Genomic DNA, 23,930 nt, shown 5'->3' with positions numbered 1-23,930 from the left:
CACTTTACAGAATGAAACGCACCGGCCAAAAATCCATTTGCAGCCTTGGAAGAAACCCAAAGGCAGCAGAATGTGGCTTGGCTCCAGAGCCCGGAGCCGTGCTCAGAACCAGTGATCAGCCCCAGAGTCCAGCAGGAACCAGTCCTGCAGTGCCCTGAGGAGGACTGGGGACACAGACAGAGATGTCCCCTCGTGTCTCAGCACTCCCTGCTCGGCCACGGGACACGGCCAGGCCAGCCTGGGATGAGCCAGGGAGCTGCAGGAGCTCCCAGCCCTGTCCCACAGGGATCCTCAGCACAGAGCAGGTGCAGGAAGCTGCTCTTGGATGTGCTGGGCAGAGCTGGTAGTGCCCCCCTGCACCCCCTCACTGCTGCTGGGCTGGGTGGCACCAATCCCAACCTCACACAGCACCAGAGCTGAGAAAATCACGGAATATCCTCAGCTGGGACCCACAAGGATCATCCAACCAACTCCTGGCTCTGTAGGGTAACCCCAAAATGTTTAGGTTGGATTTAGGGCAAGGTTCTTCTCCCAGAGGGTGCTGGGGCAGTGCCCAGGCTCCCCAGGGAATGGGAACATTCCCAAGGCTGCCAGAGCTCCAGGAGTGTTGAGACAGGGTGGGATTGTTGGGGTGTCTGTGCAGGGCCAGGGTTGGACTGGATGATCCTGGTGGATCCTTCCAGCTCAGGATTTTCCTTGATTCCCTGCCAGCGTTATCCAAACCCTGCTAGCACAGGGAAAAACAGATCCCAGGCACCCCCATCCCTCCTGCAGCTGGGCTGCTGCACTTCTGATCACACATCAGCAATCAAACACAGCCCCACGGGAGAAGGAAGTTTTTGTCATTCCCATCCAAACCTGACAGCCCTTTCCCAAAGGATTCTCTTCCCTGCCACGTCTCCCAGCCTTAGTCAGGTTTGTTCTCTCACCGCTGGGAATTTCTTTTTGAAAACACATTCTCTGTCTAGAACTACATTTAAACACCTGCTGGGCTCTGGATTCCCCCCCAAAAAAACCAACAAAAAAAAACCTGGCATGAGGCCTGCTGGGAGCAAAGTGCTGCCATTCCAGGGGGTGTTGGGATCATCCCTAACCAGGAACCCACTGAAATGCTCCACACCAGCACAGAATCTGGGTTGGAGGGGACCTTAAAGACCTTTTTAAGATTGGTTTTTAACTTTTAATTAAAAGGAGTGGGTGCCCACAGGACCTCAGAGCTTCCATAGGTTGTGTCAAGGTGCCTCAGCTGAAGCTGGAAAAGGAAGATGAATGAACCACCTTGGAAATGATCCTGTCCAGGGCCTGGACACCTCTGAGCACAAAACACTGAAATTACTGGATCTGGGAATGTGCCCAAGGCAGCTCAGAGCATCCTGTGGGCACAGGAGCACATCCAGCAGGTGAGGGAGGGGAACATCCCCAGCAGGCAGCACCTGAAATATTGCAGCTCCCCAGAGCACAAAACCACACTGATAACACGGATAAAACACGGATAAAACATGGATAAAACAACAATAAGTCACTGATAACATCGAGTGAGGAGAGGCTGCCCAGGCTGCTCATGCAGCCCCATCCCTGCAGTTTCTCCAAGCTCAGACTCCATGAAAATGTGCAAATCGAGTTTTATCTCTGTTCTGACCCTGCCTTCCACAGCAGGTCCCAGGGGATGAACCCTGAGGGCCCTTCCAGCCAGGATTTTTGGGATGAGGATGTGTCCAGGCCAGCCTGCCGCTTCCAGCAGGGAATGCCAAGAGCTGGAAGTCTCTGCATTTCCCAAGCTCAGACCCCTGTCCCCACGGATTCTTCTCCCTTTGTGCCACCAGACAGACACAAGATGCCACCAAGAGCACAGCGAGGGTCACCCCACTCCTCTGCTCCACCTTCTCTCTATTTATCACTCCTTCCCTGAGATCCACAGCATCTCCTTCTCCCACTTTCCCAAGACACAGCCCCGCAGCACCTCCCCATCCGCCAGGAGCTGCGGGATCAAGGCTGGAACTGCTCTTACTTTTGTATTCCAGGTGAAAGCCGGCAGCCGAGACGCTGATGTCGGAATAGAAATGCAGATAGAGCTGGTTTGAAGTGCTGTTGAGCAGCGCAGGCACTGTGGTTCCTGGCAAAACAAGAGGTGCACAAAGCCAGTGGAGAGGATCTCTCTCCTCCCGCTGCCGCATCCTCCGGGATTTGCGGCAGGAGAGGCTGAGAACACGAAGTCCTTTCAACTTAACGAGCTACTCTTGGTTTTGATCAGGTTCTAATGAGGCCAGCTGAGAAATACCCAGGGACTTTCCAGTGGCTGCTCCTGGATTTCTGCCTGTGGAGCTCTTCGGACAAAAAAGCATCAAGGGATGGGAAACGGCGTGGGTGGAGCACAGGTCCAGGAAAATTCCGGATTCCCTGGAAGCTGCAGCAGCAGCAGGACAAGGCACTTCCATCCCATACCCTTCTGCCAAGCTCAGAGCCCTTCGGGCACGTTTGTTAAATAAATGAGATTTTGTTCTGCCAGTGGTGCTGCATTTGAAAGCTTCTCAAAGCTCCTGGACCCCGGCTCCTCCCTGCTCTGCTAAAAGCCACAATTCCCCAGTCCAGGGGAAAATAAAGTTTGTTTTGTAGCCTTCCACCCATTCTGGGGCACATCAGGTCACCCTGCCAGGTGTGGTGGCCACACATCCCAGCAAGAGCTGAGGGAATTCCCATTTCCAGGAATAAAACCTCACTGGTTTTGTGTTTAAGGCTCCCTCTCCACCTTTCCCACAAGCGGACAAGAGCTGAAATTCCCAATCCAACAGAGCACATGAATCCCTTTAAATCTATCCCTAGTTTTTGATGCAGTTCAGTTTAATTTTGTGAGGTGAATAAAACGAGGCAGGAGCTGATGGGCTCGAGTGCCACATACCAGAAAAGCTCCCCAGCATGGTGGCTGTGTTGTCTCCTCCATCAAACACTTCCAGGGAATCCCAGTTCTGCTCCGTGACAAAACTGATCACCTGGATCTGCAGAGAGAGAAACAAAGTAAAGAAAAAAAAATAAAAACGACAGCACAGTTCCTGGGAAAAAAAAAAAAGGCAATAAATCAAATTAATAGCAATTCATGGGTCACTAATTGAGTTTACCCACTCTGGGAGTTCAGCACGGGCAAAACCTGGAGATTTCTGGCTTTGACCATTCCCACAGGGATTCTCCTGCTACTTTCTCCCAAACTTCTAAACAGGAATGCTGTTTTCTGCTGCTCCAGAGCTCCTGGAACTGCCCAGCTCATTTATAGCTGCTGAGAATCCCAGCCTTTTTCACCCTCTGCTTGGAGAAATCCCTGGAGACTTCGAGCCCTTTAAAACAAGAGCAACCAGCAGCAACCCGGTGCTAAAATAAACCCCAAACCCCCTCACATTAAACAACAGCATTTTAGAAATCCAGTCAAATTCCTGCCTTGTTCCTCAGCTTTTAGTGGAATCACTCCAGTAAAGCTGCACTTCCAGATTTCACCTTTCCCTGCCATGGCCCTTAAGGTTTGGAGGCCTTAGGAAGTCCTTGACTGCATTAGTTGGAACATCAACACAAATCCTGGGATGAGAAATATCCGGAGAGCTGAGAAATCTGAATTTATACTGAAAAGCAGAGCTGAGAAATCTGAATGTATACTGAAAACTGGAGCTGAGAAATCTGAATTTATACTGAAAAGCAGAGCTGAGAAATCTGCATTTATACTGAAAAGCAGAGCTGAGAAATCTGAATTTATACTGAAAAGCAGAGCTGAGAAATCTGAATTTATACTGAAAACCGGAGCTGAGAAATCTGAATTTATACTGAAAACTGGAGCTGAGAAATCTGAATTTATACTGAAAAGCAGAGCTGAGAAATCTGAATTTATACTGAAAAGCGGAGCTGAGAAATCTGCATTTATACTGAAAACTGGAGCTGAGAAATCTGAATTTATACTGAAAAGCAGAGCTGAGAAATCTGCATTTATACTGAAAAGCAGAGCTGAGAAATCTGAATTTATACTGAAAACCGGAGCTGAGAAATCTGAATTTATACTGAAAAGCAGCAAGGATCTCCAAGGAATTGCACAGTTTTGTTTGCCCAGGATTATCATTACCAGGGATTTTGCCTAAATCCTAAATGCTGGCGTTTCAAAGCCTTCAGTGTCCCATTAAAAACCCAAGTTTGGGGAATGGGGTGAGAGTGAAGCAGAAAATCTGAGTAAAAACCATCGGGTTTGGGGAAAATGCAGATTTAACCTGTAATGAGATTTTTAATCTGGATGAGATTTTCCAACACTGGGTATATCCAATTAAATCGGCAGGCAAAAAAAAAAAACCCAAAAAAACCTAAATGGAACCTTAAAAGATAAATCTGGAGCATAAATGAGTTGTAAAACTTGGCTCCAAACAAGGAGAGCGCTGGAAAATTGGGGAAAATGAGCAGTGAGGAGAGTTCACTGCCCTCAAACTTCGACTACAAAGTTTTTTTTCCTCCCTTTTTCCCCTATTTCCTCATCCACCCCAACTCTCCATTCACCTCTGCCTTGCCGAACATCAAATCAAAACCTCCCCGTTTGAAAAGAAAATAATAAGAGTAAAAAAAAAAAAATATATATATAAAAATCAATCCCCCCACTTCAGCCATTCAAAATTTCCTCCTTCATTTACTCCGGGTAATAAAACCGGCTCTAAAGTTCCTCCTAAGTATATATATATTTTTTTTTTTTTTTAAAGCAGAAAGTGAGCGGAGTTCATCCAGCAGGAATCGCAGTGACCCCCACGGAGCCATCACTGCTCCCACTGACCCTTTTCTTCCTTTTTTCCTGCCTCATTACACCCCTGTTGTGATTTACATTATTGGAAGTGGAGTGAGAATGAGCATTTTGTTTGCTCTTACACCGCCTAAATTATTTATTCTCCTCTCTCCGACCCCCCCCCCCCCCCCTCCTCCTCCAGCTTAACGGAATAAACATTTTTAAGGTCCTAATTCTAGTCTGACATGTGGATTCACAAGGGATCTGCATCTATTTACTGCCACGTGTATAAATTAATTCACTCAGGAAGGTTTGCTCCGGGAATGAATAATTCATGGCAGAAGTGCCAGCTCCTACCCTGATTACATAAAAAATCCTGCTCCTGAGTGCTGCTACCAAGAAAGCTTCAATTTCACCTCCTCCCCTGATTTACAGTTGTTTAACCTTTAATTGTTGTGCAAAAAAGGGGCAAAGTGATGCTGGAATTAGGATCTAATAATGGAGAACCCAAAGGAAGGGGAGCCAGAATGGATCCAGCTCCAGCTCCGTGGTCATTCCCTCCCTGGGGGCTGCCCTGAGACCCCTCACTGCAGCTATTTTAGGTCCTGGGGGCCAAAATCTTTCTCCAAGGTCATTTTTCCTCCCCTGGAAGTCCCAGGGAAGCTGAGGGATGGTGACCAGGTGACAGAAGATCCCAGTGCCACCTGGAGTGCAGACCTCAGCACTGGTGGGAGCCCCAAAACCATGGGATCAAAGAATTTTATGGGGTTGGGATGGACCTTAAAGCTCATCTTGTCCCAAAAACCTCATGGGCAGGGACACCTCCTGCTATCCCAGGCTGCTCCAAGCCTTGTCCAGCCCGGCCTTGGACAATTCCAGGGATGGAGCAGCCACAGCCTCCCTGCCCAGAACAATAAGAGGCTTTAAATAACTTTTTTACATTCCATCAATGATTTGTTTTGCTGTTGATTTTTCCTACAGAACATCCCAAGCTGGAAGAAACCCCACAAACACCCCCAACCCCTAAACCCAACCTACAGCCTCCCTGGACAACCATAATAAAAAAACTTCCTCCTAATGTTTAACCCAAATTCCCCCTCTTTTGTGCCAGAGTAAGGATCACACTGAGGGACCATCCTGGTCCCACCCTGTGCATCCCTGGCAGCTCCTGGAGCTCTGGCAGCCTCGGGGCAGTGCCCAGCACCCTCTGGCTGAGGGAAGAACCTTTCCCTGATCTCCAGCCTGGCCCAGCTCCAGCCCTTCCCTGGTCACAGACATCACCAAGGAGTCCCTGCCTGCTTCTGGCACTCGGTGAATGCCTGATTCCAGAGAATTCTGCATCAATCCATCCCCGTCCTGCGAGGAGCAGCCACTTCCCAACACGTGGCCTCTCAGAGAGCAGCAGACCCCGAGTGTCCCCCTGTGTGTCCTGGCTGTACCTGAATCCCTGCTCCCTCGGGCACTGTGATCTTCCACACGCAGTTGAGGCTGTTCAGGTAGGGCTCAGGGAAGCCTGGGGACAGGATGGTTCCTTTCCTCTCTGTCAGGTTCCCCCCGCAGGGCACTGCAATGAGGAAAGCATAAGGAATTTGTGCTAAAAAGCATCGTTAAAATGACAAGAAATCAAGAAGTGGTTGTGATTTAAGGATGAGATTTGTAGGAATAATTCTCTTTCCAGTAACTTTTTTCGTGCGACTTTTGGCGCATGCCCCGAGTGTGGGGAGCACGGGAGGATGCTCTTCAGGAGCTGCTCTCCTCCAGGGGAGGTGACAGCAGATTTGATTTATTTGAAATGCTGTCCCAGATCTCAAAAGGGCTTTGGATCAAAATGTTAATTCCCTGGAATTCAGAGTTGAACTGTTCTTATGCAGAGCCAGGCTGGGCTTTGTATTGTATCAGACAATCAGGGAATGGTTGGGGTGGGAAGGGACCTCAAAGATCACCAAATCCCTTCACCCAGACCTCAAAGATCACCAAATCCCTCCACCCAGACCCCTTGCACTATACCAGATTGTTCCAATCCCTGTCCAGCCCAGCCTTGGACACTTCCAGGGATCGAGCAACCACAACCTCCCTGCCCAGAACAACAAGCTTTAAACAACTTTTTTTTTCTACATTTCATCAATACTTCATCTTGCTGTTGATTTTTCCCACAGAACACCCCAAGCTTTAAGAAACCCCACAAACACCCCCAAATCCCCTAAACCCTTCTCGGAGAGCGACACCGCTCCGAACGACCCCACTGATTTTTCCCAGTTCCCATTCCCACCTCCCCGCAATCCCCAGTGCCACCTACCCACGCAGGTGGGGACGGAGGAGTTCCACTGTGCCAGGGCCCCGGGCATGGCCAGGCACTGGATGGCAGGGGAGCCACGCAGGCCATAGCCAGGGCTGCACTCGAAGCGCACCACGGCGCCCACGGCGAAATCGCTGCCCAGGCGCCGCCCGTGGCGCGGTTCCGGCACCGAGCTGCACTGGGTGGCACTGGTACGGGGCACGGCTGCCAGGGAGACAGCAGAGAGAGTTTGGGAATGGCGGCTGGAGGAAATGGAGTAAAGGTCTGCTAGTTTTACACCGAAATCCCAAAGTATTTTAACCCCAGGGAAGGGCTGAAGGTGAATGCGAGCGTCGACTCATTGTACCTAAATCCCAAAGTAATTAAACCCCAAGGAAGGGTTGAATGTGAATATGATTGACTGATTGTACCTAAACTCCAAAGTATCTAAACCCCAAGGAAAGGTTGAATGTGAACATGAGTACTGACTGATTGTACCTAAATCCCAAAGTATCTAAACCCCAAGGAAGGGTTGAATGTGAATATGATCATTGACTGACTGTGCCTAAAATCCAAAGTATCTAAACCCCAAGGAAGGGTTGAACGTGAACACGAGCATCGATTGATTGTACCTAAATCCCAAAGCATTTAAACCTCAAGGAAGGGTTGAATGTGAACGTGTCCATGAGTGATTGCACCTAAAACCCTCAAGTATTTGGGCTGAATGTGAACATGACCATTGACTGTACCTAAATCCCGAAGTATCTAAACCCCAAGGAAGGGCTGAATGTGAACATGAGCACTGACTGATTGTACCTAAATCCCAAAGTATTCAAATCCCAAGGAAGGGCTGAACCCAAACATGAACATTGACTGATTGTACCTAAATCCCAAAGTACTTAAATCCCAAGGAATGATTGAATGTGAACATGAGCATTGATTCATTGTACCTAAAACCCTAAAGTATTTTGGTTGAATGTGAACATGACCACTTACTGTACCTAAATCCCAAAGTATTTAAACCCCAAGGAAGGGCTGAATCCAAACCTGACCACTAACTGATTGTACCTAAACCCCAAAGTATCTAAATCACAAAGAAAGGATGAATCCAAGCATAACCAAGGCCTGATTTTATCTAAATCCCAAAGATTGGCCGAGTCCAGGCATGACCATTGACTATCTCAACCCCAAAGTATCTCGAAAAAAGTATCTTTGCAGAATCCCCAAAGAGGGACTGAATCCCAACATGACCATTGACTGATTGTTCCTAAATCCCAAAGTATCTAAATCCCAAAGAGGGGCTGAATCCAAATATGACCATTGACTGATTATATCTAAATCCTAAAGACTGGCTTAATCCAGGCATGACCAATGAGTGATTACTCCTAAACTCCAAAGTATCTAAATCTAAAGGATGCCTTAATCCAAGCATGACCACTGACTAATCATTCCTAAATCCCAAAGCACCTAAACCCCAAAGATGAGCTGAATCCAAGCACAACCACCAAGAAGTGAAAGAAAGAACATTTCACTCCCAGTTCTGCCAGCTCAAGTGGTTCCATGCCAGACCGGGTGGAGGTGGCACCTGGATGAAAAGTTGGATTTGAATATCTTGGAGGTTTTTTCCAACCTTAATGATATAATGATTCTATACCTGAAGTAAAAGCAACCGGAATGTCCAGAACCCTCTGTGCTGCCTCCCTCCTGAGAACTTTTCCCACATCAAAAGGTTGTTTTTACCCAGGGAAACCAAAGGATTTGGCAGTGGCTTCCCAAAAAGTTTTTTTGCCACGCAGTGCAGAAGCCTCCATGGGGAACTCTTTGGGTTCCTCAGCTCCCTGGGCCTCATGGCCGTGAAGGAACAGCAATTGCAAAAAATCTTCTTGGGAAAAGAGAGAAAAGAGGGATTTGTGATGGCGCTGAAATTGTTGATATTCCTGTTGAGTACTGGGAATTAAAGTCAAGGACAGGAATGAGTCTGGCAGATAAGTGAGGGGGAAAACTCATCAAAAATACCAGGTCTATTGCCGAGGAAAAATTCAATTAATATTTTCCTCTGAGTTGCTTTAAATTTATGAGTGTTTAGCTAATTAGAGTCTGGCCAGGCAGATCCAAATCAAGGCTGCCTTGCCCTTTTCCTCTTGCTTCCCATGCAGCTCTTGCAGGAGGGAGGAGGAAACCCTCCCTGGTTTCATCAAAACCTTTGCTCTGCTGAGCTCTTTGAAGATTAAATCACAACCACGGCTGCTTCACACTCATTAGGCAGGAATTCAAGAGAACAGATCTCCAACTACTCCAAAATCCAAACCACGCTTGGTTTCACCCCTGGAGAAGGCTCAGGTCACGCCAGTGTCTGTCCCCTCTTTGCAGCAAAAGCCTGGATGTTCCCACAGATAACTCCAGGGAGCACGTGGGTGAGAAATCCCTTCTGTTCTCCCACTGCTCGTGCATCATTTGCTATTTACTCCCATCAAATCCCTGAGCTGTTCTCGCCCAGTGCAGCACAAAGCTGTTACTGAAAGGATCGAGGGGCAGGAGTGTGACAGCCCCGAGCCTGTGACACGCACAGAGGGAGGATTTCTGAGCTGCCAGATGGGATTTCAGCTGCTTACACACAGAAAAGTGCTAAAAACGCCACTGGGGAGAATTGCTGTGGGATAAATCTCCAAATTCCCTGTGTGACTCCAGGCACAAGGCTGGGATGGGGCTGATGCCAATCCTGGGAATGTGCAGGGTTCAGGTGGAGTGGGAATGAAAGGGCAACATAAGAAGTACCCACAGCAGCCAGACAGCCCTGCCAGAGATCTGCTCCCAAAATAATCCCAATTCCCTGTGATATTCCCTGCTCAGAACCCCACAGAAACAAAAAGCAGTTCAGGACACCCCTGGGTGTGACCCGAGGATGCTTCCAGAACACACCTGAACTCACCTTGGTAGACAAAATGAAAGCCTTTGGCTGTGGATTGACCTCTGGAGCTGAATTTGATGAGGATCTGGTTGGTGGTGGCCAACGGCAAAGATTCCCCTGGATGGGGAGGAGGGAAAACGGGAGAGACAGAGGTGAGGAAAGGAGTGCCACTCTCAGGGACACAGGGAGCAGGTGTCAGCTGTGACAAAGCTGCTTTTCCCAGCAGGGACAGGGACAGGGACAGGGACAGGGACAGGGAGGAGTTCTCTACCTGAATGAGAGCCTGAGAGGGAGCTGAGCAGTCGCGAGTGCTGCGTGGGGCCATCGTGCACCTCCACCACGTCATTGAGCGCCGTCTGGAAAAAGGCGAACTGCCCGAAGAGCACTGCAGGGACAGGGACAGGGACAGGGACAGGGACAGGGACAGGGACAGGAATGGGGACAGGGATAGGGACAGGGACAGGGACAGGGACGGGGACAGGAACAGGGACAGGAATGGGGACAGGGATAGGGACAGGGACAGGGACAGGGACGGGGACAGGAACAGGGACAGGAATGGGGACAGGGATAGGGACAGGGACAGGGACAGGGACGGGGACAGGAACAGGGACAGGAATGGGGACAGGGATAGGGACAGGGACAGGGACAGGGACGGGGACAGGGACAGGAACGGGGACAGGGACGGGGACAGGGACGGGGACAGGGACAGGGACAGGGGACAGGAACGGGGACAGGAACAGGGACAGGGACAGGGACAGGGACGGGGACGGGGACAGGGACAGGGACAGGGACGGGGACGGGGACAGGGACAGGGACAGGGACAGGGACAGGGACAGGAACGGGGACGGGGACGGGGACAGGGACAGGGACGGGGACAGGGACGGGGACAGGGACAGGGACAGGAACGGGGCAGGGACGGGGACAGGGACAGGGACGGGGACAGGGACGGGGACAGGGACAGGGACGGGGACAGGAACGGGGACAGGGACAGGGACAGGGACACCCCAGTGTCACCACACTGTCCAGAGCATCATCACACTGTCCCCCCACTGCTGTCCCCACTCCATCCCAGTGCTGTCCCCACTGATGACCCCACTGCCACCCCTACCACCACCCCACACAGCCAGCCCATGGATCCAAGGCGTTTCCATGGACTCAGAACCCCCTGAGCTGAAACAGACCCCAAGGACCCTCAAGCCCAACCCCTGGCCCTGCGCAGGACTCCCCCCAGGATTCCCAGCATTCCAAACTGGGATCCATTTTCCCAGCACAGCCTTTGTCCCGTGTTTCAGCTGCCTTTATTCCAGGCAGGGACGAGGCCCGACTGACAGCCTGGAAAAATGGGAGCCTTTTATTTATCCCCAAATTCCACAGGCAGCACCAGCCTCCCACAGGTTCATTGCCACATTTTCCCACTGATTCCCACTGGGAATTTTCTGTGACTCATCCCCTTTCCCTGCCTACAGAACACGAGGTGCAGAATTCCACCGAGGGACAACAATTATTAGCTGTAATTGACTCCCACTGGGTTGAGCTTTGGACAAAACCTGGACAAATCCAGAATTTTCTCTGAGTCCAGCACAAAGAGCACCCAACAGCACCACTTGCTACTCTCCCATCTGCTTTATCTCCAGTTCTGGATGCACTTATAGAAAAATATAATTAAAAACCCAGCACATAAGAGTTGCAAGAAGAGAATCCCATTAAAAATTCCAAGCATGGTACCATAGTCCTTGGGCACGACGATGGAGTACAGGCACACCTGGCCACTGGTGTAGTTTTGGGGATAATTTGGGGACAGGACGACTCCATCCGAGCCTGTGTACTGCCCTCCGCAGGGAGCTGCAAGGGGAAAGGATCATGGAGCATCCCTGGAGCCTGGAAATGTCCCCAGCCAACATTCCCTGCTCCAGGTGCTGCTCCTTGAAAGTTGTCATTGGAAAATTCAGGTTTATCCCACCCCGAGTTCGTGCTGGCTCCACGTGGAATTATCAAACCATGCCATTAATTGGAATTTGCACTGTTCCTCACCTCACAGCTCAGGATGTGCTCCTTTTCCCACCTTTCCTCAGTTTTCCCTGCCAGAGCCTTCCCAAATTAGGGACTTAATTCCTTTCCCCCACCAGCTGCCTCTTGATTCCCTTCTCAGCTCAAGTCTGACTGAAAAACCATGAAGTCAGAAAAGAAAACAAAATAACCACGGAGAAACCCCAAGAAAAACCCCCTTGTTTTGTCACTGAGCTCCGAGACTGGGGGTTTGGATTAGCAAGGATCAGGTTTAGCCAGGGTTTAAGTGGGTTCCAGACTCCTGCCCTGTGCCAGGCATTCAGGATGTGTCTGGCACTGGATCAGCTGTGTCCAGTTTCCCATCTGCCTCCAAAGAAAGCTCCAGAAAACTCCCAGAAATCAGCTCTTCCTGCTAAAACCCTGAGAAATGATGAAAAATAATCCCTGATAAAACCCCTAAAAAAAAAATAATCATGGAAAACTGAGAAAACCCCTCTAAACTAACACCCAGTTTTCCATGGGTGACGCGCTCCGGGCAGATCCTTCCCCAGCCCTTTCCCACGAGATTTACCTGTACAGGTGGGGCGAGGCTTGTTCCAGGTGGGTTTTCCATCCCCTCCCATGACACAGGTGAGGGTGGGGCCCCCCTCGATGTCGTAGCCCCCGTCACAGTAGAAGGTGATGGTGGAGCCCAGCTTCAGGTCCGTGCCCACCCTGGTACCGTTCTTGATGGACCCCGGGTCAAAGCAGGACTCCCGGGGGTTCTCTGCAGGGAAAAGAATTCCCAGGGTTTTTACTCCTCTGACACAGCTCCCCGATCAGTGTAATTTGGGTCTTTTTAGGCTTTTTTTTTTTTTTTTTTCATCTGGGAATTTGTGGGATTTTCACAAGGCCCGGCACCATTTGCAGGATCTGGATTTTGGGTTTGGATTCTGGCTGCTCCAGACCTTCCTGTGGTGCTCAGCACAGGAGCGCTGGGAGAAGGGAGGCTCCAGTTCCACCCAAAAACCCAAGCAGCAGGGCAAAACTTTGATTTCACACAATCCCAGGGTCACTGATCCCATGATCCCTTCAGGATCATCAAGTCCAAGCTGTGACCCATCCCCACCTTGTCACCAGCCCACAGCACCCAGTGCCACGAGGACAAATCCTATTTGAGATGGATGGGGAGGCCCTGGCACAGAGAAATTGTGGATTCCCCACCCTTGGAAGTGTCCAAGGGCAGGCTGGATGGAACTTGGAGCAACTTGGGATACTGGAAGGTGTCCCTGCCTATGAAGCTGGATGGATTTTAAGGTCCTTTCCAACCCAAACCAGTCTGGGATTCTTTTATTTATTCCCTGTGTCACATCCTTGGTCACCTCCACAGGTGGGGATTCCACCCCTTCCAAGGCCTGAGCACCCTTCCCATGCAGAAATTCCTGCTGATGTCCAACCTGAGCCTCCTCTGGCACAACCTGAGGCTGTTCCCTCTCATCCTGTCCTTGTTCCCTGGGAGCAGAGGCCAAACCCCACCTTGCTCCACCCTCCTGGCAGGTAGAGAGTGAAAAATTCTCTGCCCTGCAATGTTCAAAATCCCATTTCCTTATACAAATTCCAGGGAACACTTCAGAGCTATCAAGACTTAGATATTTATTTCCTTCTTCTCCTTCTTCTTCCAGCTTTTTTTTTTTTTTTGGTGGTTTTTTTTCTTTCTCTTATTTTTTTTTTCCCTGCCTGCAATATAATTAGAGGCTTTGATTAATCCTGCTCTTTTGTCATTTCGAAATTGCTCATTAAAGACAAGGGCTTTTCTGAGAGCAGTGGCTCTGGGAACAATTCAAGTGTGCTTAAGCATTAAATCAGGGGCTCTCAGATTTTGGGCAAGGTGTGGAAAGAGAAACAGGGAACTGTAAAGCCCACAGGTCTTGCTTTTGCTTCTCTGCATAAAAAAATCAGATGATCCCATGGTTTCCTGTCCACAGCAACTGCACCAGGTGATTCAGGTGAACCGGGCACAAAAGGCTGGGATTTTTTTTTTTTTTTTTTTACCCAGAGCATCAATTCCCTGTTTTGGGAGCCACAGACTGGTCAAACCCCACTGTCCATCACACATTTGTACCCTCAGCCTTTAAATCCTGAAATCCTGGCTTCTCCTGGGCTCAGTGGGGTCTTGATGCACAAATCTGGGACACTTTGAGCACCACTTTTCCTGTTTCTCTCCATCCCTCTTCACCTCCCACTGCTTTGGGTGAGAGGCACTCCTTCCCTTCCTTTCTCCACCCTCTGCTTTGGGGATGGCAAAACACCAGAATTCCCACTGGAAGGAGTTCTCCGCAGCATCTAGAACCTCTCCCACTTGCTCCAAGGAGATGGAATAATCCGGGAATAGGCACAGGGAAAGCCTCAGGGAGGTGCTGGGCCAGGTGTGCTGCCAGCCCTCACCTGTGTACTCAATGACGAAGCCGGCGTTGCTGACGGAGGCGTCGCTCCGGAACGCCAGGAAAAGATTGTTGCTGCTGCTCTCGATCCTCTCCGGGAGCTGGGAGCCATAAAAACTCCCAATCAGGGGGCTCAGGGAGTCAGGCCCATCGTAGATGTGCAGGAAATCATAGCCAGGCTCCAGGCTGAAGCTGCAAAGGCAAAGGAGAGATTGGAGTAGGGACGCGTCCCTGGAGAACTCAGGGTTGAGGTCCTGGGATGTGGGAGCCCAGGGCAGGGACTGAGTGCTCCTGCTCCAAAGTTCTGCCAAGCAGGACATTCCTGCCAGCTGCTGCTGCTCCAAAATCCTGCCAGGCAGAGGACATTCCTGCCTCCATCCTTTTGGACACTTTGAGCATCACTTTTCCTCTTTCTCTCCATTCCTCTTCACTTCCCACTGCTTTGGGCGAGAAGGACTCCTTCCCTCCTTTTCTCTACTCTCTGCTTTGGGGATGGCAAAACACCAGAATTCCCCATGGAAGGAGTTCATCCAGGAGTGGGGATGGAGTCAGGAGACAGAGCCTGAGCCAGAGCTGCTGCAGGGATTCCTGGAGCAGATCAGGTTCTGTGTATCCAAGAGGAGCTGCAGTTAGAATATGAATATCTCCACAACCAAAAAAAAAAAAATTATAAAAATCTGGGAACAGATTATCCAGGGGAATGGGACAGTTCCATCAACTTTGGGTTGGTTCCTTGCCAGATTCAGGACATCCACACCCAGATCATCCCATTCCATGTCCCCAGGGCCACGGCACCAAACACGTGGGTACTTGATGCATCAGCCAGAGCTCACTCACTTTGTCACTTTGTCACTTTGTCACTTTGTCACTTTGTCCCGTGCCTGGAGTGGGTCACACCCCAGGAACAGGAGGCCTTGATGTGGCTCGAGATGGTTCCATGGCCTTTTTGGCTGTCAGACTGTGTTTGAAGGAGGCAAGGAGGAGGGGGAGGTCTTTTGCATAGGATAAAAAGGATTTATTACTCTGGGGAATCCGGGGGGTTGAAAGACAGAAATGGTGAAGGTGCAAAAACTTAAATATGGGGGAGGTTTAAGGGGAAGGCACAAATTATTAGCAAATTGGGGAAATTCTGAGGGGTTAAAGGGTAAAGTTTACAAATTGTCCAATGAGAGAGGCGGGGTGGGGGGCGGGGGGAAACTGGGTCACATGAAGCAATGAGACCTGGAGTTTTTTTAGGAGATCTCCAAAGGGGAATTCCAAGCAGGGGGCTGGCACTCAGCAGGGTTGACAGGGAAATCAGGATTGACAGGGAATTCAGGAGAGATGGACAAGGTGGGTGGGAAGGTAGAATTTTGGCCTAACGTGGGCAGTAACAGAAGCCAGCATTAACGAGAAGCACACGCTGCAGCAGGTACTCACACGTTGAACACCAGGGCAATGACATAGTCAGGGGACACTGTCAGCTTCCAGTCACACTCCTTCCCTGGGGGATACGGCTCCGGGTACTGCGGGGACAGGATCACCCCAGCTGGACCTGTCAGGGTCCCACCACACGGAGCTGCAGGAAAACCAGCCAAGGGTGAGGCTTTGGAGCACAGAGATTGCAAAAGCAGCAAACGGGAAGCAGGAATGGCAAAAAGAGAGGGATGTGGTAGACAGAGGGGATTAGGATAGCACAGAATCTTCAGACATTTTAGCGGGAAGCGACCCTGAGGTTTACGTGTGACACGAGGTTGTGGTGGCTCTGTCATTCCGCGGGGGACAAACACCACAAACAGAGCTCTGGATGCCACCACGACCTGCCTAAAATCCCTAAGCGAGGAGCCAGGAGGAGAGAGACAGAGATCTTCCACTTTTCTGCTGCGTTTATGGAACTCCCTGTCAAGGCCTGCTCGCTTGTAATGAGGTGAAAACACGTCTGGACCTAAATGGCTTGGCTGTGTTTTCTCCACTTCCCAGCACATTAAATGCCAAGCTGATTGAAAAATCAATTATTACTTTTTTAAGGCTCGAAGTGCCTGCTCGTGTTTCCCACTGTGGCAAAACATGACTGATATTTTTCCTGTCAGTTTTTTTTTTTTTTTCCCTGCAGGAATCCTTACGAGGGCTGATGCTCCAAGATTCCCCAGATCAACCCTCACACGTTTGGGATGGGGTGAGAGGAAGGGGGGGTCTGACAGCAGCTACACAGTGGGAAATGAGCTGGGATGGGACAGAAGTGATGGGATAAATCTTGGAAGGATCTTCCATGAAGGAATGAACACATGGGATTGTCCTGTGGGCTTTTTTGATAAGAAAAATATATCAGGAAAAACCCAGTGGGGCTGGTATGGAAATATCCAAACTAGAGACCCTTCTCCAAAGCTTTTAAGAAACTTCTTCAACCAAGTCCAGACTCAGGCAAGGAGAACTTTTATCCCTGTGGGACACACCAGGAAATCACAGCACAGACATGAAAAATTTGGCTGCAAGTCCCTCAAAAATGCCTTGGAAGAACACACCAGCATCTCTCCTGTGCCCATTCACCCTAACTTTAACCCCAAGGGTGCTTTCCCCTCCCAGACTGTAATGTCAGGGGAAAACTAGGAAAAAACTCAAATCTAAGGACTCGTGTTTGAAAAGCCTGAGGGAGACAAGCGCTCAACACCCTCGGATTCCTTTGAAAATCCCACCCGGAGTCTCCAAAGGATTTGAAGCAGGAGCTGAACCCAGCCAGTGCTGCCTGGGATTGGGAGGGATGCAGACTTCAAATGGCCCAAACCTCCCGGGGTTCTCCCAGCCCAACCCCTCATTGTTTGCCTGCTGTCCCACAGAGAGGGGGAAACGCATTTGAAATGCTAAATACCCCAAATCAGCCCTAAATTTAATACTGAATTTTCCCAGTTTAGCTCCAAACAGGTTGCCTCTCCCCTAGTTAATGATATTTAATTGATTATTCCTCCAAGTCCTTTGTCACTTCACATTAAAATTAACTGGAAAGTAAACTTTAAACACAATTTGCAGTATTAGAAATTCAGCATTTTTTATGAGAGCTCTGGACACCTGAAAGATATTTTTAAAAATATTCATTTATTTTTTATTTAAGATGTGTGGGGTGAAATTTTACAACAGGTTTCAGGACATGGATCTGTGTCTGTGTGTTCAGCACAGAGACCTGTGTCCATGGGTTTAAAACATAGATGTGTGTCCATGGGTTTAGAACACGGATTTGTGTCCATGGGTTTAGAACTTGGATCCACATCCCAGTGTCCAGATCCCATCCCTGTGTCCCTGTGTCCCTGTGTCCCAGTACCCAGATCCCATCCCTGTGTCCCTGTGTCCCTGTGTCCCTGTGTCCCAGTGCCCAGATCCCATCCCTGTTTCCCTGTGTCCCTGTGTCCCTGTGTCCCAGATCCCATCCCTGTGTCCCAGTGCCCAGATCCCATCCCTGTGTCCCTGTGTCCCTGTGTCCCAGTACCCAGATCCCATCCCTGTGTCCCTGTGTCCCTGTGTCCCTGTGTCCCAGTGCCCAGATCCCATCCCTGTGTCCCTATGTCCCAGATCCCATCCCTGTGTCCCTGTGTCCCTGCGTCCCAGTGCCCAGATCCCATCCCTGTGTCCCTGTGTCCCTGTGTCCCAGTACCCAGATCCCATCCCTGTGTCCCTGTGTCCCTGTGTCCCTGCGTCCCTGTGTCCCAGATCCCATCCCTGTGTCCCTATGTCCCAGATCCCATCCCTGTGTCCCTGTGTCCCTGCGTCCCAGTGCCCAGATCCCATCCCTGTGTCCCTGTGTCCCTGTGTCCCTGTGTCCCTGTGTCCCTGTGTCCCAGTGCCCAGATCCCATCCCTGTGTCCCTATGTCCCAGATCCCATCCCTGTGTCCCTGTGTCCCTGTGTCCCAGTGCCCAGATCCCATCCCTGTGTCCCTGTGTCCCTGTGTCCCTGCGTCCCTGTGTCCCAGATCCCATCCCTGTGTCCCTGTGTCCCTGTGCCCGTGTCCCAGTGCCCAGATCCCTGTGTCCCTGTGTCCCTGTGTCCCTGTGTCCCAGTGTCCCAGTGCCCAGATCCCTGTGTCCCTGTGTCCCTGCGTCCCTGTGCCCGTACCTGTGCAGGTGGGAGGGTCTGGCTGCCAGAAGAACCTGTTCTCGATCTGCACACAGGTGATCCGTGCCTCCCCTTGCAGGATGTAGCCGGGGTTGCACTGGAAGGTGATGGAGTCCCCGGCCTCTTTGCTGTCCCCGCTCCGGCTCCCGTTCTGGGGGATTCCTGGGTCATTGCAGGATGTGGCCGTGGAAACTGAAGGAATGAAAAGCACATTTGAAATATCGCTGTTTATTTAACACCAAGCCTGCAGCGCCAGCTCTCCTGAGGCTCTGTCCATACCCAGCCATCCAGGCCGTGCCTCGTTCCCCATCCCTCCTCCCCCAGCATCCCATAAAGTTCCCCCACACAAAAAGTGCCTTTCCCTTTGCTCTGAGCACCTGCCACTCCAGCTGGGAAAGGCTCTGGGGACCAGCAAGTCCAAGAGCAGCACCCGGGGAGCAGCTTTGATGTAGAACTGTGCACATGGCTGTTTACTTCATCAGGCCAGACACCCACTGATCTTTCGTGGTGTTTTTGGGGAGTTCTGTGCCAGGCACACGCTGCAAAATCAACTCAGCCACCAGCACTTCACCTTCCCCTGAGTGGCAGAGAAATTTAGCCTCAAGATCTGTGAAGCATCAAGCCTGACCTTTCAGAAATGTGTTTGTTTCCCTTCCAGACTCGTTGCTGCCTCTCTTTGAGGTCTGAGATATCCCCTGAGCTGGGGACAGGCAAAGCTTCGCTGCTGCCTGAGCTCAAGGTCTGCCAACACCACGAGGATTTACCAGCAGGGAAAATCCTGGAGTAATAGGAGTTTTGTGAGCTTATCCACCTCATTAAAGCTCCCAAGATCCCAAAGTGGACAGGTCTGAGCTCAGGTCTGGCTGCTTAGTCACACCTGCTGAACAAAGGCTTTGAGCAGGAGCAGTCAATAAAGCCCAGCTCCACATCAGGAGCTTATTTCCTGCTAAGTTGATGAGAGTCTGTTACACCCAGGCAGTTTAGAGAAAGCTGCTCTTGAAAGAGCCAGAGGAAATCCCTCTCTTTCTGTGCAGCTGGAGATAAGGAAGTTAACAGCCCAGGCTGGATGAGACACAAATCTGGTAAAAAAAAACAAAAAAGAAAAACAAAAAAACAAAAAAAAACCCCGGGATGGCACCGCTGTGCTGGGTAACACAAAGCTCTGCCTCTGTCTGGGTCATCCCAAAGCTCTGAAATCCAGCAGAAATTCTCCCCAGAATGCTGGATTGTTCCTCCAGCCAAGCAAGGCACCCTGGACACGAAGTTATTAAAAAAAAATAATAAAAATAAACAACTTGGGAAGATGTTTTAATGTGTCTCAGTCCAGGGAAAGTCACATCATCACTCACCCAACCACTCCCTGCTTGCTATCCCTCCAAAACAACTGCACAAACCTGAAACCCTCTGTAAATATTGGAACATATCACCTTAAATAATTGAGATTAATGTGTTTGCAGGGCTGAGGCTCAGGTGAGAGCAGCCAGGACTCAGGAAAACCAGACTGGAGCAGGGACAGCCCTCCAGCCCAGCGAGATTTTTGTGCCCTGCATCCCAAGAGATCCAATTTGGGGGAGAGCTTTTGTTTTCAGGGCCCACTGCCCAGCCCCTCCCAGAACACCTGGGAGAAGCTGCCAGGGTGAATCTGAGGGGACCTGGGGGTGGAAAATTGCTGGAATTCCTTCTTGTGTATCGCAGGGTTTTCTGCTCTGTCTCACTGCCAGGTTCCTCACTCTGAGGGCAGAGAGGGCACAGAATTCACTGCCAGAACAAAATACATGAGATTTCCCCCAATTTTCAGAGTCTGAACCCAAAAAAACGCTGGGAGACACAAAATTAATGGAATCTGTGTATTTGTCAAGGCGGTGTTTTAAAAGCAAGTTTTGATTTTCCAATTCTAACCCAGCCACAAAACAAACAGATCCTTCAAAGGGAGCAAACAGAACTGAGAAGTGGCTTGTGAAGGCCACAGGTCAGGAAGCAATGAAAATAATTATAATTACTTTCACAATCTTAATTTCAAACCTCTAACTGCTCAGCAAATGATCCTCACAGGATGGAGCTCAGGGAAGAAAAGCTGTGCAAATGTAAAGCTGTAAAATAATGATTTCCTGCAGACTGATGTTGATGCTGCCCAGGAAATGAGGGGTTCCCAGCTCCCAGGATGTGCACTTCATTTTTTTTCCAGGATCACACTCATTTCAGAGGCTGTAGCCCATGAATGCTGTGTTTGAGTTTCATAAATATCAACCTGCTTTGGGTTTTGTGAATTTTTATCCTCACGTCAACACCGCAAGTAATATTTGTAATAAATTATAAAATGAACAGGTGGAATTAAGTGGTAAATAAGTGATTAGTGAATGGTCTAATTGAGTTAATTTTCTGTTTATTTATTATGAAAGTGATTGAGTGGTCACTGCAGTGTCACCTGCTCACCCTGTGGATACACCTGGAATTTCTGCCCAGAAAAGCTGGGTTTGGCTGCATTTTTCCTCTGGGTTTGGTTGGATTTTCCTTCTGGGTTTGGCTGGATTTTCTCTCTGGTTTTGTTTGGGGTTTCTCTCTGGGTTTGGTTGGATTTTCTCTCTGGGTTTGGTTGGGATTTCTCTCTGGGTTTGGTCAGATTTTCCCTCTGGGTTTGGTTGGATTTTCCCCCTGGATTTGGTTGGATTTTCCCCCTGGGTTTGGTTGAGGCTTTTCTCTGGATTTAGTTGGATTTTCCCTCTGGGTTTGGTCAGATTTTCCCTCTGGGTTTGGTCAGATTTTCCCCCTGAGTTTGGTTGAGGCTTTTCTCTGGATTTAGTTGGGGTTTTTCTCTGGATTTAGTTGGATTTTCCCTCTGGGTTTGGTGGGATTTTCCCTCTGGGTTTGGTTGAGGCTTTTCTCTGGATTTAGTTGGGGTTTTTCTCTGGATTTAGTTGGATTTTCCCTCTGGGTTTGGTGGGATTTTCCCTCTAGATTTGGTTGAGGCTTTTCTCTGGATTTAGTTGGGGTTTTTCTCTGGATTTAGTTGGATTTTCCCTCTGGGTTTGGTCAGATTTTCCCTCTGGGTTTGTTTGGGGTTCCCCCCTGGGTTTGGCCGGGTTTTTGAGGACCCCCTGCCCATCCCACCTGAGAACTGGATGGCAAAGCCCTGCTTGCTGGTGAAGAAGTCGGTGTTGAACTGCAGGATGATGGAGTTGAAGGTGCTGTGGATGTCCCCAGGCAGCCCCGAGCCGCTCATCTCCTTCAGCAGGATCCCGTTCTCCACTGGCCCATCCCAGATCCGCAGCACATCGTGGAACTCCTCGGTGTGGAAAACCATGAAATGGAGCCTGTGGGGAAAAGAAAAAAACCCACCTGGAATTCAGACCTGGAATGTGGTTTGTGCCTAATTCAGGCAGCCAGCTCTGATGCTGGATTGCAGCACCTCCAGGATTTTTGATGTGTTTTAGGAAGGGTTGGATGTTGCAGAACGGGGTTTAGGCAGCAGGAGCCAGAGCTCCAAAATCCACAGCAGGAAGGGAAGCCAGGGAAAACGGGAGTTAAGAATGACGAAGAGCTGACACTGAGGGGTTTATTTTGATGCTCTGAAGGCAGATTTCATTCCTTTCCTCTGGATTTCAGAGCAGGGTCTGTCCTGGAGAGAGGGCTCAAGGCTTTCAGCCAAGGCACCTAGACAGGGAATTCCTCAGGGAAAGCTGCAGGAGGTGAAGGAATTCCCACTGAGTCTGGGCCAGCGATGGACCCAAGGGGATGGGAGAGGCTGGAGCTCCCTGGTGAGGGCTGGTGGCACTCCAGGACAGGACAAATGTGATCCCAACACATCCCTGCTGGCATCTCACCCTGCTCCTGCCCAGGATGGGGAGCAGATGGACCCAGGCTTTTCCAAGAGCTTTGGGATCTTCCCATGTCAGAAGAAGCATCCAAGAACAAGATCCTGCCCTGGATATGGTGGGGAGTCACCAGCTGAAGGCTGCAGTTCTGAGTCATGGAATGTCCTGAGTGGGAATGGACCCACAGGGATCATCAAATCCAATTCCAGGCCCTGCAGACATCCCAAAACCCCACCCTGTCCTTGAGGGTGTTGTCCAAACCCTCCTGGAGCTCTGGCAGCCTTGGGAATGTGACCATTCCCTGGGGATGGAGCAGGAGCTGATCCCTTCCACTCCTGCACTCAAATCCCACCTGGAGAGGAGGAATTTCCCAGTCCACGTTTGTCACTGCCCCATTTTCCCTCTGGCACAACAAAATCAGGCCAACCATGGGCAAGTCAACCCCACCGTGAAACGGGGACAGAAACCTAGAAACAGAAAAAAATCTGTAAAAAATAAACCCATCAGGTGCTGTGCTGAAATCCCTGCCAGCCCACGGAGGCAAACAGGGAAGCTTTCACTTGGCTGCTTTTCCATTTATCTGGGGCAAACATAAATAAATCAGGGAGAGCCATAAAAAAAAAAAAAGGGGGGGGGGGAAAGAAAAAAATTTTGCCAGCCCACTGCAAAATCCTCAGCAACAAAATAATGCCCACAGAAACTGGGAGAAACCAAAAGAGCTGAATCATAAATCTCTGGAGCAGAGACCTTGAGCAAAGAGAAATAAAGCCAGGCTTGAGGAAAATCAGGATGGATGGTGCAGAGCTGTTCTCCACGGCTGCCTCGCTGTGATTACGTTTGTTCCCAGCCTTAACTGGGCCCGGTGAGCCAGAAATGCTGGGAAAAAAACTCATCCCTGGAGACCTTGGGATCAGGGAGAGGCTGCCAGAGGTTGAGCTGGGGTGGGGGGGAACACCAGCTCCAGGGCTGCCTAAACCATCCCCATTTATTTGAGATAAAATAACTTCAGGCTGTGCCAGGGGGGGAAAATCTTGATGCAGGTGATCCATGGGACAGGCTGGCAGTGGCCTGGCATCTGCTGGGATATCAGATCTGGAGTTCTCTGGAGCAAATCCAACTATTCCACAGGCACATCTCAGCTTTTCCCTCAGCCTGACCTGAGTCTCAGGCAGAGCCCCTGCTTTAGCAGACAATGGAGGGGAAAGGAGGTTTATTCCTGAGGGGAAAGGTGGTTTTTTTTCCTGAAGGCAAAGGAGTTTTATTCCTTAGGAGAAAGGTGTTTTATTCCTGAGGGGAAAGGAGTTTTATTCCTGCACTCTGACAATCCCTATTTCCCAATTACAGGCATGGAAATCGGCTAAAAAAAAATAAAATAATAATAATAATTAAAAAAGCAGATTAGAAATTGGGGAGATTATATTTATATAAATATAAGTGTGTGAGAGAGAAGTCCTGCCATCTTAGCAAGGAGCAGAGAGGAGAGCCCAGCTCTGCCCTGAGAGTGTGAACAACCCTTGAGGAGCTCTTCCCAAAGCTCCCCACAACCCCAGGGACCACCCTCAAGTGTTTTATGCTGACATTCCCCATTCCAAGCTCTGGCCACCCCTGCTTGGCTCTGCTGTGGTGAGGTGGACACAGAGGTGCCACCAGAGCCACCACCTCCAACCCCAGCAAGAACTTTGGGAGCTGCC

The 23,930-nt window shown here is 50.0% G+C and overlaps 1 protein-coding gene across 1 annotated transcript in view; it reads right to left on the bottom strand.

Moving 5' to 3' along the window:
• Positions 1–23,930, bottom strand: part of CSMD2 (CUB and Sushi multiple domains 2) — a 272,370-nt gene that overhangs the window by 45,112 nt on the left and 203,328 nt on the right. The window contains exons 25-37 of the mRNA XM_062508842.1: positions 22,667–22,706; positions 21,536–21,738; positions 18,428–18,619; positions 15,765–15,903; positions 14,350–14,537; positions 12,497–12,691; positions 11,644–11,760; positions 10,190–10,303; positions 9,940–10,035; positions 7,032–7,235; positions 6,175–6,299; positions 2,897–2,993; positions 2,009–2,113 (exon numbers count right to left, since the gene is read on the bottom strand). Of these exons, the coding sequence (XP_062364826.1) occupies positions 2,009–2,113; positions 2,897–2,993; positions 6,175–6,299; positions 7,032–7,235; positions 9,940–10,035; positions 10,190–10,303; positions 11,644–11,760; positions 12,497–12,691; positions 14,350–14,537; positions 15,765–15,903; positions 18,428–18,619; positions 21,536–21,738; positions 22,667–22,706 (1,815 nt within the window). The remainder of the gene's footprint in view (positions 1–2,008; positions 2,114–2,896; positions 2,994–6,174; positions 6,300–7,031; positions 7,236–9,939; positions 10,036–10,189; positions 10,304–11,643; positions 11,761–12,496; positions 12,692–14,349; positions 14,538–15,764; positions 15,904–18,427; positions 18,620–21,535; positions 21,739–22,666; positions 22,707–23,930) is intronic.

Source organism: Cinclus cinclus, chromosome 26 (genome assembly GCF_963662255.1).
Source record: "Cinclus cinclus chromosome 26, bCinCin1.1, whole genome shotgun sequence".
Classification (NCBI taxonomy): domain Eukaryota; kingdom Metazoa; phylum Chordata; class Aves; order Passeriformes; family Cinclidae; genus Cinclus; species Cinclus cinclus.
The sequence above is the reverse complement of the archived record's forward strand: the minus strand, read 5'-3'. Positions and strand labels throughout refer to the sequence as shown.